At 37.6% G+C, this 18,711-nt stretch overlaps 1 protein-coding gene across 1 annotated transcript in view; it reads left to right on the top strand.

Moving 5' to 3' along the window:
* Positions 1–18,711, top strand: part of Dnaaf5 (Dynein axonemal assembly factor 5) — a 66,728-nt gene that overhangs the window by 34,148 nt on the left and 13,869 nt on the right. The window contains exons 3-4 of the mRNA XM_076208254.1: positions 5,471–5,598; positions 11,694–11,816. Of these exons, the coding sequence (XP_076064369.1) occupies positions 5,471–5,598; positions 11,694–11,816 (251 nt within the window). The remainder of the gene's footprint in view (positions 1–5,470; positions 5,599–11,693; positions 11,817–18,711) is intronic.

Here is an 18,711-nt window from a genome sequence, read left to right as displayed (position 1 = left end):
GCTTTTCCTTATGTGCCAATTAGTTTCCCTGTTCTTCATTGTCACACGGAAGAGTTGAAGGAAACATAGGCTTCCGGCACTGTGTGTATTTTACACTCTGTTTACATTATGGCGCTCCGGGAAGCGCGCGAATTCAACATTTAACAAAACAGAAACAGAAGGCGCATATCGCCATTAACCTAAACATTTCTTTAATGTGAATACACTACAGTCGATACAGACTCTTGAAAGCGACAATTATTCCTTGATCCATGGGCTGGATGAGGGAAGTGGTGTTTGCTGGCAGATATTTCACCTGGATGCGTCCATTGTCAGCAACAAGTTCAGAGGCGGTGGGTACACAGGTGCGTTGTCGAGCAGCAAAAGGGCCCAAACACGGTCATGACTGATGTTCAGCACCTGAGTCTGGTAGTTGATGATTTCCGGCACTGCATGGTTGAAGTACCAGTTCTTGAATATTTTTGCAGTGAACCATGTCCTCTCCCATCCTTCCTCCACAGACATTCCTCTCTTTTGTAAAGCCCCTTTCACCCCATCCATCCATCTCATCCTAGGACACTCCCTCATATTCACTCCTTCCACCTGTGCCTTCCACACTTCTTTTACTAATCTTTCTTCACTCATTCTTTCCATGTGTCTAAACCATCCAATACTCTTTCATCAACCTTATCTCCCAGCTCCCTTTCCACCCCTGTTCTCCTCCTCACCTCCTCATTTCTCACTCTATCTTGCCTAGTAACCCCTATCATACCTCTCAGACATTTCATCTCAAACACATTCAAACTCCTCTCTTCCTCTCTTATGTTCCATGTTTCTGCCCCGTACAGTGCTGTTGGCACAATCAATCCTTCATATAACCTCCTCTTAGCATCCATTCGCAGATGTCTATTTCTCATTACACTTTTTAATCCACCAAGGCATTTACTCGCAAACTGGGATAAAGTCTCTAAAGAGGAAACAAAGATGGAAGACAAATGGAACGTATTCAAAGAATACAAGGAAGGAATTGATAAATATGTACCAAAGAAGAAGCAAAAAGAAATTTATACAAAGTGTTGGTATAACAAAAGGTGCAGTGAGGCTAAAGGCAGATGAGACAAAGTCAGGAAAAGATGGAAAAGAGACAGAAAAACATCCAAATTGCAAACATATATAAAACATAGAAACAAATATGAATATATGCTGGAAAGAAAAAAGAAAGTATGAAAAAGATATTATAGACATGTGTAAGGATCAACCTAAACTCTTTTACAGATATGTAAATGACAAATTAAAGGATAAACACAAAATTGTAAAACTGTATGGAGATAAAGAATATATAGACAACACAGAAATGGCAGAAGTTATGATTGGACATTTCAGGTCTGTTTTTACAATTGAGAGCTCACAATTTTGGGGAGATGGACAACAAGAAAGATCCCCTAAAATGAAAGAAATAAAGGTAACACAGAAAGAAATAAGAGACAAAATAAAAACCTAGATGCTAGGAAATCGCATGGACCAGATTGAATTGCAAATTGGATACTGAAAGAGTGTATAGATGAACTGACAGACAAATTATACAAGATGATAGACTTTTCAGTCAAAGAAGGAAAGGTACCTCAAGATACAAACATAGTATATACATACATATACCAAGGCATTTTCCCCCTTACACTGGGTGTAGCCAAAAAGAAAAAGGCATAGAAACCACTTCCACCCACTCCATTCCCTACATATTCCACTCCCCTCCACCTTTCTCCCTCCCGCTTATCTTGGCACCTCCTGGATGACGGGTCATCCCTGCATCCTGTCCACTGCCCTGGGTCAGAAGCAGTGTCACAAGACACAGCACATCCACAGCAAGGCTGCTTAATAAATTCGGCAACCCCCCCCTCTCCTTCCCCTCATTCAGAAAAGAAGACGGGGAGAAATCCCTTCGGGCTGTGTCAAATTTTTTCTCATACATACTTCCTCACCTCCCATCCCCCATTCACTCCCCCTCATGCATCACAGCATCATCCATACACAACCCCTCTCCATTCACCCCTATCTTCTGTCCTCTCCTGTCCTTCCTCAACAGACATTCCTCTCTTTTGTAAAGCCCCTTTCACCCCATCCATCCATCTCATCCTAGGACGCCCCCTCATATTCACTCCTTCCACCTCTGCCTTCCACACCTCTTTTACTAATCTTTCTTCACTCATTCCATGTGTCCAAACCATCCTAATACTCTTTCATCAACCCTATCTCTCAGTTCCCTTTTCACCCCTGTTCTCCTCCTCACCTCATTTCTCACTCTATCTAGCCTAGTAACCCCTATCATACTTCTCAGACATTTCATCTCAAACACATTCAAACTCCTTCTCTCTTCCTCTCTTATGTTCCATGTTTCTACCCCATACAGTGCTGTTGGCACAATCACTCCTTCATATAACCTCCTCATAGCATCCATTCCCAGATGTCTATTTCTCATTACACTTTTTAATCCACCAAGGCATTTACTCGCTTCTCTCAATCTACATTTTACCTCCACACCCACTCCACCCTTTCCTGCCACATTCGCACCCAAGTATCTAAAACTATCCACCTCCTCCAGTCTCTCACCCTTAATGCTCACTTCCAGCCTGCTGTCACTCTCTCCCCTTGTACATCTCATCACCTTACTTTTACCCACTTCAGCTTCCTTCTTTCACACACCTTCTCAAACTCTGTCACTAACATCCTCAATCCCTCCTCTGATCCTGCTACAAGTGCAGTGTCATCAGCAAACAACAACTGGGTTATTTCCCACTTTTCTCCATTTTCTTTAACCATCTCCAACCCCTGACCCACTGACCTTGCATTCATCTCTCGCACCACCCCACCCATGTTTAGATTGAACAGCCAGGGCGACATAACACATCCCTGACGAAGTCCCACCTTTACCTCATCCATTCACTCTCTCCATTTCTAATCCTAACACAAGCTCTACTACTCTCGTAAAAACTCTTGACTGCTCTTAACAGCTTTCCTCCTATTCCATATATCTGCAACACCTCCCACAGTGCCCTCCTGTCTACCCTGTCATAAGCCTTTTCCAGATCCATAAAAGCCCAAAAACATCCTTACTTTTTTGTATAGCTTTCTCACATAATTTTCTTACCACAAAAATCTGATCTACACAACCCCTACCTGTCCTAAAACCACACTGTTCCTCACCAATTACTCCCTCTGTTCCTCTCCTAATCCTCTCAATCAAGACCCTCCCATAAGCCTTCCAAACTACACTCAACAAACTAATCCCTCTGAAACTACTACACTCACACTTGTCCCCCTTTCCCTTGTAAAGCGGAACTATACAGGCACTCCTCCAGTCCTCCGGCACTCTACCCTCTCTTAAACAAACATTAAATAACCTTACCAGCCAGTCCACCATCACTGTACCTCCTTTCTTCAGACATTCTTGCATGGCATCCATCCAACCCAGGTGCCTTACCTGCTCTCATCATCTTAACAGCTGCTTTCACTTCATCCTTCCCTATTTCTCCTCCATTTTCCTCATTCATCACGGTCATTTTCTTAGCACTTCCCACTGCAACTACCTTTCCCTCCCTATCCTTCTTCACATTTAGCAACTCCCTAAAATACTCTGCCCACCTTCCTCTCACTGCCTTCTCTTCCATTATCATCTCTCCATCTGCACCTTTTACCTTTTCTTCTCTACTTGATTCGCCTCCTCTTCCTCTTTTAATTTCTTTCCAAAACATCTTTTTATTGCTTTCAAAATTTTCTGTCGTATTCTTACCCCATTTCACATCTGCTCTCCTCTTTGCTTCCTTTATCTTATGCTTAACTTCCTTTCTCTTTACTTTGTACCTCTCATATGATTCCCTTGTCCTAATTTGTAGCCAATCTATGAATGCCTGCTTCTTCTCTTCTACACCCTTTGCTTCCTCATCCCACCACTCACTACCCTTCCATTTCCTCCTGTCCTCCTTGTTCCACACACCATCTTTGCACACCTTATGACTCCCTCCTTGAACCATCCCCATTCCTCCTCCACTCCTAGTTCTACTCTATCCTTCACTCCCTCCCACTCCTCTCTCAGCTTCTTCTTATACTCATTCTCCTTTTCTTTCTCATTTAAGCAGTTCACTCTAAGTACCTCCCTACCTTCTGCCCTTTTCCTCTTTCTCCACCTATTCTCCACTCTCAATTTCCCTTCCACCAGAAAATGATCTGATATTCCCCCACCCTCTCCCCTTAGAACATGTACATCCATAACTCTTCCTACCATACTCCTGGTCACCACTCTGTAGTCCATTAACACTCTATCTGCCACCCTTCCATCCACCACCCTCTCCCATGTGTACTTATGCGTGACTTCTTCCTAAACACTGTATTTGCTATCATCAACTCTCTTTCAAGACACATCTCCACCATCAATTCTCCACCACGATTTTTGCCTGGAACTCCTTCCCAATCACTTCATCTATTGGTTTGTTTCTTACCCTAGCATTAACCCCTTCTATACGGTGCCGCCTACGTAGGCGGCATGAGGAGCAAGTGGATACGTGAGGCTGCCATATCGGGGTCTTGATTATATTTATTGTAGTTGCCCCTGCATAATGACACTCTCTAAACTGTCTTCATCACGTTTTCTATGGTTATCAAAATTCACGGGTGAAAGAGAGAACGATCGATATAAGCGGTGACTATTTTTTATGATGCGAGTATTATGACGACACATCGTATGTCTGGCAGCTAATGCTGCCCGCGAGATTTTGGCCCGTAGTGAAGTGGTTAAGGTCATCCAATACAGTTACATTGACATTTCTCCCTAATCCCTCTATGCACTCATTTATATCTACCCAAAAAGCCTCCCTTTCCCTACGTTCTTCTCACTACCAGGCCCATACGCACTTACAAAAACCCACATCTCCCTTCCCAGCTTCACCTTCATCCACATCAACCTTGATGAAACCTCCTTCCACTCCACTACATGCTTACTTATCTCTTCACTTACTAGTATAGCCACCCCTTCTCTCCCTTGTCCCCTCTTCACTCCTGAGTACCTCCCAGCTACACTCCCAAACTCACACTTGCCCTTCCCTTTCATTTTAGTTTCACTCAAAGCCAGCACATCCATCTTTCTTCTCACAAACATACTGCCTATCTCTTCCCTTTTACTCTCATCTGTACCACATCCACACACATTAAAAGACCCAAACCTTAGGGTACTGGTTGGAAAGCTCCCAGACCCTCTTTTGCTACTCTGCCACAATAACATGCAGCCAATACCCTAGATTGGGTAAAAAGGAGGAAACAAAGAAGATCCTACAAAGTTCAGACCAGTATCCCTTACAATCACAGTAACAAAAATATGCGAAAAAGTTATCAGAAACGAATGGACGAAACACCCGGAAGAAAATAAAATAGTAAAACCTAAATAATTTGGCTTTAGAAGTGTAAGATCATGTACCACAAACTTAATATGCTTTTACTCTAGATTGATTGAGATAATACAAGAAAGAGATGGCTGGGCAGATTGCACCTTCTTGGACTTGCAGAAGGCATTTGACAAAGTACCACATAAAAAATTAATAAGAAAAATTGAAATAATAGGAGGAATACAAGGTAAGCTACTGGAATGGATGAAGGATTTTTTAAGTGGGAGAAAAATGAGAGTGGTACTTAGAGACAAAAATTCGAACTGGGAAGATGTTAAGAGTGGCATCCCGCAAGGTTCTGTATTGGCTCCTTCAATGTTTGCCATATATTTAAATGATATGGATGAGGGAGTGAAGTGTTACATGAACTTTTTTGCTGATGATGCCAAATTACTCAAGAGAGTAAGCACAGAAGAAGATTGCAGATTGCTACAGGAAGACCTGGACAAAATATGGGATTGGAGTCAGAGATGTGAAATGAACTTTAACATGAAATGTAGCATAATGGGATTTGGAAAAAGCAAAAATAGAATATCAGGTCAATATAAAATTGGAAACATGGAAGTCAAAAAAGTCGATTCAGAAAGGGACCTGGGAGTGATTATCTCAATTGACTTGACACCTAATAAACATGTCAATAAATTATTTGGAGAGACTTTTAACTTATTGAGATCAATGAAAGTGGCCTTTGATTACATGGATGAAGAAATGGTAAAGATAATAGTTTTTACACCAATAAGACAGAGTATGCTGCAACACTATGGGCACCTAGCACAATTTCTTTTTTTAGAAAATTAGAAAGAATCCAAAGAGCAGTGACAAAAATGGCACCTACACTATCAAATTTGACATACAAACAAAGATTGGAGAAATTACATGTATCAACACTGGAACAGAGAAGAGAAAGAGAGGATTTGTTAACCATTTACAGAATTATGAAAGGGATGGAACTTCTTGATAGAGACGACTTATTAAAATGGGACAGAAGAGAAAGAAGACAAGAAAAGAAGGTAAAGAAGGACAGTTACAGAAGAGACCTGAAAAAGAATAGCTTCCCACATAGAGTGATTGATATCTGGAACAAACTAAATAGAGAAACAGTTAGTGGCAAAACTATACAAGATTATAAGAATAAACTGGATGTGGAGAGATACGAAAATGGGTCACTATGAGCATAGCTCTTGTTCCGTAAAATAGAACTAGGTAAATACACACACACACCCTGACAGTCAAATGAATCGGATGTGCCTGAAAAAATGCTTCGCTAGCTTACGCTAAAATCTAGCGATTCATCAACCAAAGATTGAAGCTTTATCTAGTTGTAAACAGATGGAAAGGGGGCAATGGTTAGTGGAACTGTGATGTAGCAAAGTGATTAATTTTAGCAAGAATAAAAAAATAAATAAATAAAGGAGGGAAATGGATGATAAGGATGATAAACTGAAATACGCTGAGACAACCAAAAAAAGATTAGATATGAGTAAGTATGAAATGCCTTTGGGAGTGGTTAGAATTTTTTTTTATAATATTGATAGTCCTAGATATGAAGACGAATTATTCCATGGATTCAGAACAGAAAGAGGTATGGACCTCAAAAGCATACTAATAAACCAAGAAATATTTGAAATGAAAAGAGAAATTGTTGAATGGAAAAGGGAACATAACCAATTATACAAAGAAGTGAGTGAATTGAGAAAGGAAAATGCACTATTAATTAGGAAATGGAAGAAGTAAAAAAGGAACTGGCTATAGTAAAAAATGATAATGAAAAGATGAAAAATGATGACAAATATAAATAACTTTGTTGAGGGAAGTTGATGAGAAGATATTATTAGAGGCAGGCAAAGTTGGTAAAAAAAAAAAAAAAAAATGAAATTAAGCTCCAAATGAAAGACAAAGAAAACCAAAAAATACTATTTAAAGAATTAGTCAAAGAACAAATGAACAAAAGTACGAATAAAAGTTGCATTTGCATACTTGGACGAAGACATGATAAAAGAAATATTGGTTACATTGATAAGGCCTAGACTAGAGTATCCGGTGACATTGTGGTCACCCAGTACCAAAAAGAATATAAAGAAAATAGAAAGAATCCAGAGAGCAGCAACAAAAACGCCACCTGCTCTTGCAGAGAGATTGGCTAAACTGGAGTTACCGATGCTGGAGCAAAGAAGAGAGAGAGGTGACCCACTGACCATCTACAGAATCATGAAAGGCACAGAGGTACTTGATAGAGAGGACTTACTAAACTGGGACAAGAAAAACACAAGAGGACATGGAAAGAAAATAAAAAAACATAGCTACAGAAGAGAACTGAATAAAAACAGTTTTCCACATAGAGTAGTGGACACTTGGAACAAACTGGATAATGAAATAGTATGTGCAAAAACCATTCATGAGTTTAAAAGCAAACTAGACACTGCGAGATACAAAGGTGGGACACCACAAGCATAGCTCCCCTTCCTGCAAAATACAACTAGGTAAAAGGTAAATACAAAGGACGCTGTGATAGAAGTAATAAATGAAAAAAGAGATTGGGTAAGAGACATAATAGACAAAAAATATATATATATTGTATTGTAATCTATGGTATCAAAGAGAAACATGGACTAATAAGGTTCTAAAGGGAAAAAGAGGAGAAGAATACAGTGAGAGAAATACTAAAAGAAATACAGGAGGAGGGACAAGGACTTGAAAAGGGAATAGAAAAAATTTACAGAATGGGAAAATATTCTGAAGAGAAGAATAGACCTCTCAAAGTAAAACTTAATTTGCAGAGGATAGTGGAAGAAATATTAACACAGGAAGACTAGCAAAAGGTAATAACTACAAAAATCTAGGGATAAAAAAGGAACTGAATGATGAGGAAAAAGAGAGAAAAAACACTAAAAGAGGAAGCTAAGAAAAAGAATGGAGAATGAAAGAAAGGATTTTTTATTTTGAGAGTGATGGACTTGAGACTGAGGAAATGGTACATAGGGGAAAAGAAAATGCAGAAGCAAGAAGAAAAGGCAGAAAAGGAAAAAAATTAAAGGTACCATATGCCAACATAGACAGATTGGTATCAAGAACAGATGAATTGAATGACTATCTGGAACAAGAAAAACCAGATATAATGGGGATTGTGGAGACAAAATTGAAAGGATCATTACCACCAAATAGTATAGGCCAAGGATTATATAATTGTTGGGTCAGAAATACAGAAACAAAGTAGGGTGGAGGAGTGATGTTGCTAACCAAGAAAGGCCTAAGTGTGACAAAAATTGCAGAAGGAGAGAACAATGTGGAGTTGATAAGAGTTGAGGATAGAGATATGAAAAATAGAAAGTATGCAGTGATTTATGTCCCGCCTAAAACTCACGTATGGAATGAAAGTAAATACTCCAAAATGCTGGAAGACACAAGAAAAACACTAAATGAAATACTAAAGAAAGAAGGAAATCTGGTAATTATGGGTGATTTTAACTCGAAAGAAATATGTTGGGAAGAAATGACTGTGAAAGGTGAAGATCACTGGGGAAACATATTACTGGAAATGACCATTGATTACACATTGATGCAATGGGTCAAGGAAAATACCAGATATAGAAATAACAATGAACCTTCAAGATTGGATTTGATATTCACATCAGAACCCAAAATTGTGGATAAAATCGAATACAAGATACCAATTGGAGAAAGTGATCACATACTAATAGAACTAGAACTGAATGAAGAAACAAATATAGAAATTAACAAAAAACACAGAAAAGGAAGACTGTACAACAAAACAGATTTTGAGAAACTTAGAAAATTCTTTCAAGAAGCAAATTGGAAAAAATTTAATAATGAAGAAACAAAGGTGGAAGAGAAATGGACAATTTGAAAGGAAATCTATAATGAAGGAGTGGATAAGTATGTACATAGACAAAATCAGGAAAGGTTATATATAAAATCCTGGTATAATAAAAAATGCAGTGAGCCAAAATACAGAAGAGATAAAGGCTGGAAAAGGTGGAAAAAGGAAAAAAAACTGAGAAATGGAAAATATACACCAAACTAAGTAATGAATATGTAAAAATGCGTAGAGAAGAGAAGAGAAATTATGAAAAGGACATAATAGACAAATGTAAAGATCAACCCAAATTATTTTATAGATATATAAATGGCAAGCTAAAAAATAAACAGGAAATACTTAAATTATGTCAGGGTAACAGAATACACAGAATATATAGAAATGGCAGATATTATGAACAAACTTTTCAAATCTGTATTCACCAAAAAGGAAAAAATCTACAAAACTGTGATCAAAGAATTGAAGTAAGATTTCCTCCATTGAGGAAATTAAATATTACTCAGAATGAAATAAGTAATCAAATATCAAAGCTTGACTTTAACAAATCACATGGCCCAGACAGAGTTGCAAACTGGATACTGAAGGAATGTATGGACGAACTAAAAGGAAAAATATACAGATTAATTGAATGTTCACTCAAAGAAGGAAAACTACCAGGAGACTGGAAAAATGCCAATATAGTGCCAATATATAGAGGGGGAAATAAGGAAGACCCAACAAATTATAGACCGATGTCCCTAACGAGTACAATAGTTAAAATTTGTGAGAGAATCATCAAAATAGATGGACAAAATATCTGGAGAAGAATAATATACTGAACCCGAGGCAATTTGGATTCAGACAAGGAAGATCATGTACCACTAATTTAATTTGTTTCTATTCAAGATTGATAGATATATTGCAAGAAAGGGATGGCTGGGCAGACTGTGCCTTCCTGGACTTACAAAAGGCATTTGATAAGGTACCACACAGAAAATTACTATATAAACTGGAAACAATAGGAGGCATACATGGAAAACTATTGAATTGGATGGAGGACTTCCTACATGGAAGAAAAATGAGAGTGGTGCTCAGAGACAAATATTCAAAATGGGAAGAAATGAGTAGTGGTGTCCCACAGGGGTCAGTACTAGCTCCGATAATGTTTGCTATATATGTAAATGACATGGACGAAGGCATTGAAAGTTACATGAACTGCTTTGCGGATGATGCAAAATTATTAAAGAGAATAAACTCCGAAATAGACTGTGACTCATTACAGAGTGATCTGAACAAAGTCTCAGAGTGGAGCAAGAGATGGGAGGTAGAATTCAACATCAAGAAGTGCAGTATAATTGAATTTGGAAAAAGCAAGAAGAGAATATCAGGACAGTATAAAATTGATGGAAAAGAAGTAAAGAAAGTAAATTCTGAAAGGGACCTAGGAGTAATCATCACCAAAGACATGTTGCCAGATAAACATATAAATAAAATAGTCGGAGAAACATACAATTTGTTGAGATCAATAAAGGTGGCCTTTAAATACCTGGATAAGGAAATGATTAAGAAAATATTACAAACACTGATAAGGCCAAAACTGGAATATGCAGTGCTGATATGGTCACCCAGTACAAAAAAGAATATAAGAAAATTAGAAAGAATACAAAGAGCAATGACAAAGATGGCCCCAACACTTTCAAACCTGACATATGAACAAAGACTGGCTGAACTGGAATTGCCAACCCTAGAACAAAGGAGAGAATGAGGGGCCCTACTAACCATCTACAGAATTATGAAAGGTAAAGAACACCTTGATAGAGAGAACCTATTAAAGTGGGACAGGAAAAACAAGACATGCAATGAAACTAAAAAAAAGATAACTACAGAAGAGACCTGAAAAAGAACAGCTTCCCACACAGTGATGAATATATGGAACAAATTGGATGAAAAAATAGTGTGTGCAAACACAATACAAGAATTTAAGAACAAACTTGATCTTGCGAGATACAAAAACGGGTCACCACGAGCATAGCTCCCCTTCCCATATAATGAATACAACTAGGTAAATACAGAGTGGTAGATATCTGGAACAAATTGGATGAGGCAACAGTGTGTGCAAAAACTATACAAGAATTTAAGAACAAACTAGATGCTGAAAGATACAAAGACGGGTCACTACAAGCATAGCTCTCTTCCTGTATAATACAACTAGGTAAATACATCCTGAAAGAACCCACAGTGCTAGCAGTGCCACACAGGCCCAGCAGTTCTAGTAGGAAACAAACAAATTGCAGAAAGTTTGGTTGGTCAATTGGTTGGATGTTTCTCTCATTTTATCCAACTTGTAACATGTTTGAAGGTCAGATAATAGGAATTTACCAATATATGTGAATTAATCTAGATAGGAAATTTTGACCTTGTTCATAAAACATTAAAGTATCATTAATTAATATCAATATCTTTTGCAGATTGTATTGAACCACATCTATCATGGCATGCTGGCAATACTGCTGGAGCTCTGCGAACAGCTTCTATTTCCTGCTTGCTGGCTCTCTGCACAAATTCAGTTCTGCAAAATTGCCACTTATCAGGTAGTTAATATAATAGTGCACTCTATGAGCATGGAAAGAATAAAAAAAGGAAGGCTGGCAAAAAGGGTGTGGAAGGCAGAGGTGTAAACCAAGAATGAGGTGAATAGATGATGTGAAAGGGGCTTTGCATTAAGGAGGAATGTCTGTCAAGCAGGGAAGGGAGAAGGCAAAACATAAGTGTGAATGGAAAATAGATTTATGCAACCTGAAGGGATTTCTACTCATGTTCTCTATTTCTGCATGAGGGGACAAGGAGGGAGGGTCACTGCATAATAGAAGTGGCTGGCCTTGCTGTGGATGTACTGTGTCTTTGTTACATTGCTTTTGACCTGGGCAGCAAGCAGGGGACAGGAATGACCCTTCATCCACAAGGAGCTATAATAAAAGGGAAGTGATTGATGGGTTGGGATGGGTGCATGTGTTAGCTGGCTGTTTACTTTGTAAGGGGAGAAGAAGCCATTTGGTGTATAGAATGATATTTTACTAACTACTGTTTTGTGTTGTACAGGAAAATAAGATAATCAGATGAAATAATCAGGAGGACAAACATAGACACTATACTAACCATGCAAAATATAGTACAGTACTGAGAATAATAACAGGATGCACCAAAAACACCACAATAGAAAATGTGTGTACAGAAACCAAAATCCTCCCCATAGAACATCACATAAAAATTATAGTTGCAGGGTTCTATGCCTTACTTATCTATGTCATGACATCACATGAAAAAAATTAAATAAAAGGAAAACAAAAAAGAAAGCATAAGCATGATAAGGATAAGATGTCAAGATGGACAGCAGTAATGAGTGGACTTCCACAAGATTCAGTGCTTACACCAATAATGTTTCTTGTCTATGTCAATGACATGATGGAAGTAACAAGAAGCTATGCCAGCATATTTGCAGATGATGCAAAAATCATGAGAAGAGTGACAAACAAGGAGGATGGAAGACTATTGCAAAAAGATCTAGAGACTTTTTTTCATGGAGTCAAGAATGGAAAATGAAGCTCAATACCAAAAATTGCAAAATACTGGAAATGGGCAATAGTGGCAAAAGGCCATCCTTAAGCAATTCCTTGGGAAGTGAATCCATCATAAAAGCAGAAGAGGAGGAAGACTTGGGAGTGTTGATAAAAGACAACCTGTCACCTGACAGACACATTAGTGGGATTGTAGGAGAGACATATGGTCCACTGTAGAAGATTAAAATGGTGTTCCACTATGTGAATGAAGAGATAATGAAAAAACTCATTGAAACCCTGATATGTCCAAAACTGGAATATGCATCAGTAGTATGGTCTTCACACTCGGTGAAGGATATAAGTAACAGACATTCCCCTCTTTCCCAATACCCCTTTTACCACATCCATCCATCGAAACCTAGGTCACCCCCTCATGTTCACTCCTTCCACCTCTGCCTTCCAAACCTCTTTTACAAGTCTTCCTTCACTCATTCTTCCCATGTGTCCAAACCATCCCAGTATTCTTTCATCAACCCTATCTCCCAACTCCCTTTCCACCCCTGTTCTCCTCCTCACCTCCTCGTTTCTCACTCTATCCAGCCTAGTAACCCCTATCATACTTCTCAGGCACCTCATCTCAAACATATTCAAACGCTTCCTCTCTTATGCTCCATGTTTCATCCCCATACAGTGCTGTTGGCATTTGATAAAATACCACACAAAAAGCTATTAAGAAAAATGGAATCAATACATGGTATTAAAGGAAAATTATTGGAGTGGATGGAAGATTCCTTGACTGGGAGAAAAATGAAGGTAGTACTGTACTTAGAGACAAATACTCGACCTGGGAAGTAATGATAACTGGTGTCCCACAAGGTTCGGAATTGGCTCCAGTCATGTTTGCCAGATGATGCAAAAATACTAAAGAAAGTAAGTGCAGAGGAAAATTTTGAATCACTACAGAAAGACTTAGATAAAGTCTGGAAATGAAGTCAAAAGTAGGAAGTGAACTTTAACATCAAGAAATGCAGTATAATGGAGTTTGGAAAAGTAAAAATAGAATATCGAGGAAATATAAAATTGGTGCAGAAGAAGCCAAAAAAGTGAGCTCGGAAAAGGACCTAGGAGTAATTATCAGCAAAGACATGTCACCAGACAAGCATATCAACAAAATTGTCAGAGAAACCTTAGATTTACTAAGGTCGATGAAAGTGGCTTTTGGCTATTTGGATGAGGATATTGTAAAGAAAATATTAGGTACACTGATAAGACCAAGATTGGAGTATGCTGCAACACTGTGGACACCCAGTACTAAAAAGAATATAAAGAAATTAGAAAGAATACAAAAAGCAATGACAAAGATGACACCAACACTCTCTAAATTGACACATGAACAAAGATTGTCCAAATTGGAACTACCAGCCCTAGAACAAAGAAGAGAAAGAGAAGATATACTGACTATTTACAGAATTATGAAAGGGATGGAAGTCCTAGATAGAGATGATTTATTAAAGTGGGACAAGAGAAAAATAAGATGACATAAAAAGAAACTTTGGGGCTAGAGAAAAGTATGCCTATTCCTATCCCTGTCCCATTTTTGTCGCCTCATACAACTCTAGTGGAAAGACATGGTGGCAGTATTTTTTTCCTCCACCTTAGGGTTAGGTGAAGAAAGGAAATGAATATTCAGAGAAATGGTACAGGACAGTCACAAGAGTTGGGGGGGGACAGCATAATGGAGGGACAATTGCAGTATAATAAAGTATCAACATTTCTCTATGAACAGAGATTTCCTCTACCATAGACAAAATGATGTGTGGTTCTGGTCCAAAGGAGTACCCCATATAGACCCTAATGTATCAGCTGCATGCTTCTGAGCAGCTTTTAACCCCACAGTAACATGCAGCCAATATCTCAGATGGGGGTAAGGGGGAAAAGGCCATTGGTATATGTATGTATTTACTTAGTTGTATTTTATGGGAAGAGAGCTATGCTTGTAGTGACCCACTTTTGTATCTTTCAGCATCCAGTTTGATCTTAAATTCTTGTATAGTTTTGCACTCACTGTTTCTTCATTCAGTTTGTTCCAGATATCTATCACTCTGTGTGGAAAGCTATTCTTTTTCAGATCTCTTCTGTAACTATCCTTTTTAAGTTTCTTTTTGTGTCCTCTGGTTTTCTTCTATCCCACTTTAATAAGTCATCTCTATCAAGAGACAAAATTAAAAGGCCCACTACCACCCAATGCATATAATTATTGGATTAGAAATAGAAAGATAAAACAAGGGGGTGGAGTTATGTTCCTGACTAAGAAGGATATAAACGTGAAGAGAGTCACATATGGGAAGAATAGAGTAGAGATGATTATGATAGAAGTAGAAGATAGAGATAAGAAGAGCAGAAAGTTTGTAATAAACTACGTGCCCCCAAAAACAGCCTCATGGGAAGAGAATGAACATAAAAGCATGTTAGAAGACACAAGAGTAACACTAAACGAGATAATGGAAGATGGAGGAAGAATAGTTATGATGGGCGACTATAATTGCAAAGAAATATGCTGGGAAGAGATGACCGTAAAGGGTGGAGAAGACTCATGGGGAAGTGTTCTACTTGAGATGATTATTGACCACACAATGACACAATGGATCCAAGAGAACACTAGGTATAGAAATGAAGAAGAACCATCGAGACTAGACCTAATAATCACATCAGAACCTAAAATAGTGGAAAAGATAGAATACCAGGCACCAATAAGCAAAAGTGACCACATATTGATAGAACTAGAACTAAATGAGAAAAAAATACATGAAAAGAAATGAACAATATAGAAAAGGAAGATTGATGTATGAAAAAACAAATTTTGATAAAATAAGAGAATTCTTCCAAAATGAAAACTGGGAAAGAATACACAAAGAAGATACAACAGTAGAAGAGAAATGGAATATTTTGACAAAAATCTATAAAAAAGGAGTAGAAAAGTATGTCCCAAGACAAAAACAAGAAAAAGAATATGTAAAATGCTGGTACAACAAAAGTTAAAGGGAGATAAAAGACAAAAGAAACAAAGCTTGGACCAAATGGAAGAAAAACAAAAGACCAGAAAAATGGAAAATATATACTTGTTATAGAAATGAATATGTACAAGCGTGCAGAGAGGAAAAGAGAAAATATGAAAAAGATGTCATAGACCTAAAAAACAAACAAGATTTGGAAAAATTAAGACAAGGAGGAGTTGAATACACAGAGGAAATTGAAATGGCGGAAATTATGAACAAACATTTTAAATCAGTGTTTACAAGGGAGAACATACAACCTGAAGAGATTGAATGGAAAGAGAAAGTCCCCCCTATGAAAGAAATAGAAGTAACAAAGAATGAAATATTGAACCACTTGAGTAATCTTGATGTCAGAAAATCACATGGACCAGATGAAATAGCAAACTGGATTTTGAAAGAATGCAGGAATGAACTAGCAGACATAATACATAGCATAATAAACAGTTCCTTGAAAGAAGGTAAAGTTCCAGAAGATTGGAAAAAAGCAAATATAGTACCTATATATAAAGGAGGAAATAAAGAAGACCCTAACAACTATAGGCCAGTCTCTCTAACAAGTACAATAGCAAATCTTTGTGAAAGAATTGTCAAAAATAGATGGGTAAAATATTTAGAAAAAAACAATGTGCTCAATCCAAGGCAATTTGGATTCAGACAAGGACGATCATGCATCACCAATTTAATATGTTTCTATTCAAGACTAATAGATATAATACAAGAAAGAGATGGATGGGCTGATTGTGCATTTCTAGACCTAAAAAAAGCTTTTGACAAAAGTACCACATAAGAAGTTGCTTAAGAAATTAGAAACTGAAGGAGGAATACAGGGCAAACTGCTAAATTGGATGGAAGACTTTTTGCAAGAAAGAAAAATGAGAGTAGTGATAAGAGATCAACACTCAAAATGGGATGAGTGTTCCACAAGGAACAGTTCTGGCCCCAATAATGTTTGCTATATATATTAATGATATGGATGAAGGAATTGAAAGCTATATGAGCTTTTTTGCAGATGATGCAAAACTATTGAAAAAAGTGAACACGGAAGAAGATTGTGAATCACTACAAAGAGATCTAAATATAGTACAGGAATGGAGTACAAAGTGAGAGATGGAGTTCAATACCAAAAAGTGTAGTATAATGGAATTTGGAAAAAGTAAAAACAGAATAACAGGATCATATAAATTGGGAGAAGAAGGAATAAAAAAAGTAGAAAATGAAAAGGACCTGGGAGTCATTGTTATGAATAATATGTCACCTGAAAAACATATAAATAAGATTTTTGGAGAAACCTATAATTTAATAAGAACAATCAAAGTGGCATTTACATACCTGGATGAAGAAATGGTGAAGAAAATTCTAATCACTCTGATAAGACCAAGTGCAAAAAAATGCATAAAAAACTTGAAAGAATACAAAGAGCAATTACAAAATTGGCACCAACACTCACAAAACTATCATATGAAGAGAGACTAGCAAAACTTGAACTACAGACACTAGAGCAAAGAAGAGAGAGAGGAGATTTGATAGCTATTTACAGAATCATGAAAGGCATAGAAATTACTGATAGAGAGAATCTGATCAAATGGGATGACAGAAATACAAGAGGACATGGAAAGAAAATAAAAAAAGACAGCTATAGAAGAGATGTGAAAAAGAACAGCTTTCCTCACAGAGTAATAGACAGTTGGAACAAGTTAGATGAGAAAGTGGTGTGTGCAAAAACAATACATGAATTTAAAAATATTTTAGATAAAATGAGATATGAAGACGGGACACCACGAGCATAGCTCCCCTTCCCGTAAAATACAACTAGGTAAATACACACACACACACACTTCAACGAACGGACGGCTTAGAGGACGTTCTGAAGAAAAAGTGAAATTTCGTGGATCCCGAAGCAAAGGAAGTACCTATTGTATTTACAGGGTGGGGGGGAAATTGCTCGTGGTGTAGGGGAAAGTGAGGAAAAAGGAGAAGGGGAGGGATTACTGAGGGAAATGGAAGGAAATGAGGAAGGTGAGGACTTGGCCCAGGCAGGCAGACGCCATCTAAACAAAAGAGGTCCGGACCAATTTAGCGACGACGAAATGTCTAACAAAAATGTAAAGATCAGAAGTATAGATAAGAGCAATACAGTAGAAGGTGATGAGAATATTTTCCAGGGATTTAAAGAGGGTGGGGGGACACAAACCCCCCCCGGTTAACAAGACTAGAAGAGAAGCTCGATAAGATGATCGAGCACTGGGAACTTAGGTTCGGTCACGTTAACAACATTGTGCAGAGGGTTGAAAAATTGGAAGAACTTAACTAAGGAAATTGAAGAATTAAAAAAACAGTTGAAAGAAGTAAAAGAGGAGAATAAAGTCTTAAAGGAGAATAATAAGGACAACAAGGAGGGCTGGAAAAAAATTCAAGAAAACAGTAAAGTTGCATTTACTGACATAATCAAACAGCAAATGAAAGAACAAACTGAAGACTCAGTTATTAAAGTGATGAGACAGAAGGAGAATATAGTAAGAGACTTAGCAGATAGAAAGAAATGTATAATTATATTAGGAATGGAAGAGAAACATAACCCAGATAGAACCACAAGAACCAAAGAGGAAAATGAAAAAGTAAGAAATTTACTAGAATTAGTTCAGGAAGATGAGCCAGAAATAATGAAACAAATTGAAGAGAAATTCAGGCTTGGGAAATATAGTACAGACAAGACCAGACAAATTAAGATTAAATTCAGGTAACAAACGACGGCAGAGAATATCTTATCCAAAACAGGGAAACTAGCAACAAGTGAACAATATAAAAAGGTATGGATAAAAAGAGAAATGAATAAAGAGGAAAGAGAGGAGGAAATAAAGAAAAGACATGAAGCT

Source organism: Oratosquilla oratoria, chromosome 2 (genome assembly GCF_046742065.1).
Source record: "Oratosquilla oratoria isolate Oo_2021 chromosome 2, ASM4674206v1, whole genome shotgun sequence".
Taxonomy (NCBI): Eukaryota; Metazoa; Arthropoda; class Malacostraca; order Stomatopoda; family Squillidae; genus Oratosquilla; species Oratosquilla oratoria.
This window is presented reverse-complemented; position numbering and strand designations above follow the sequence as displayed.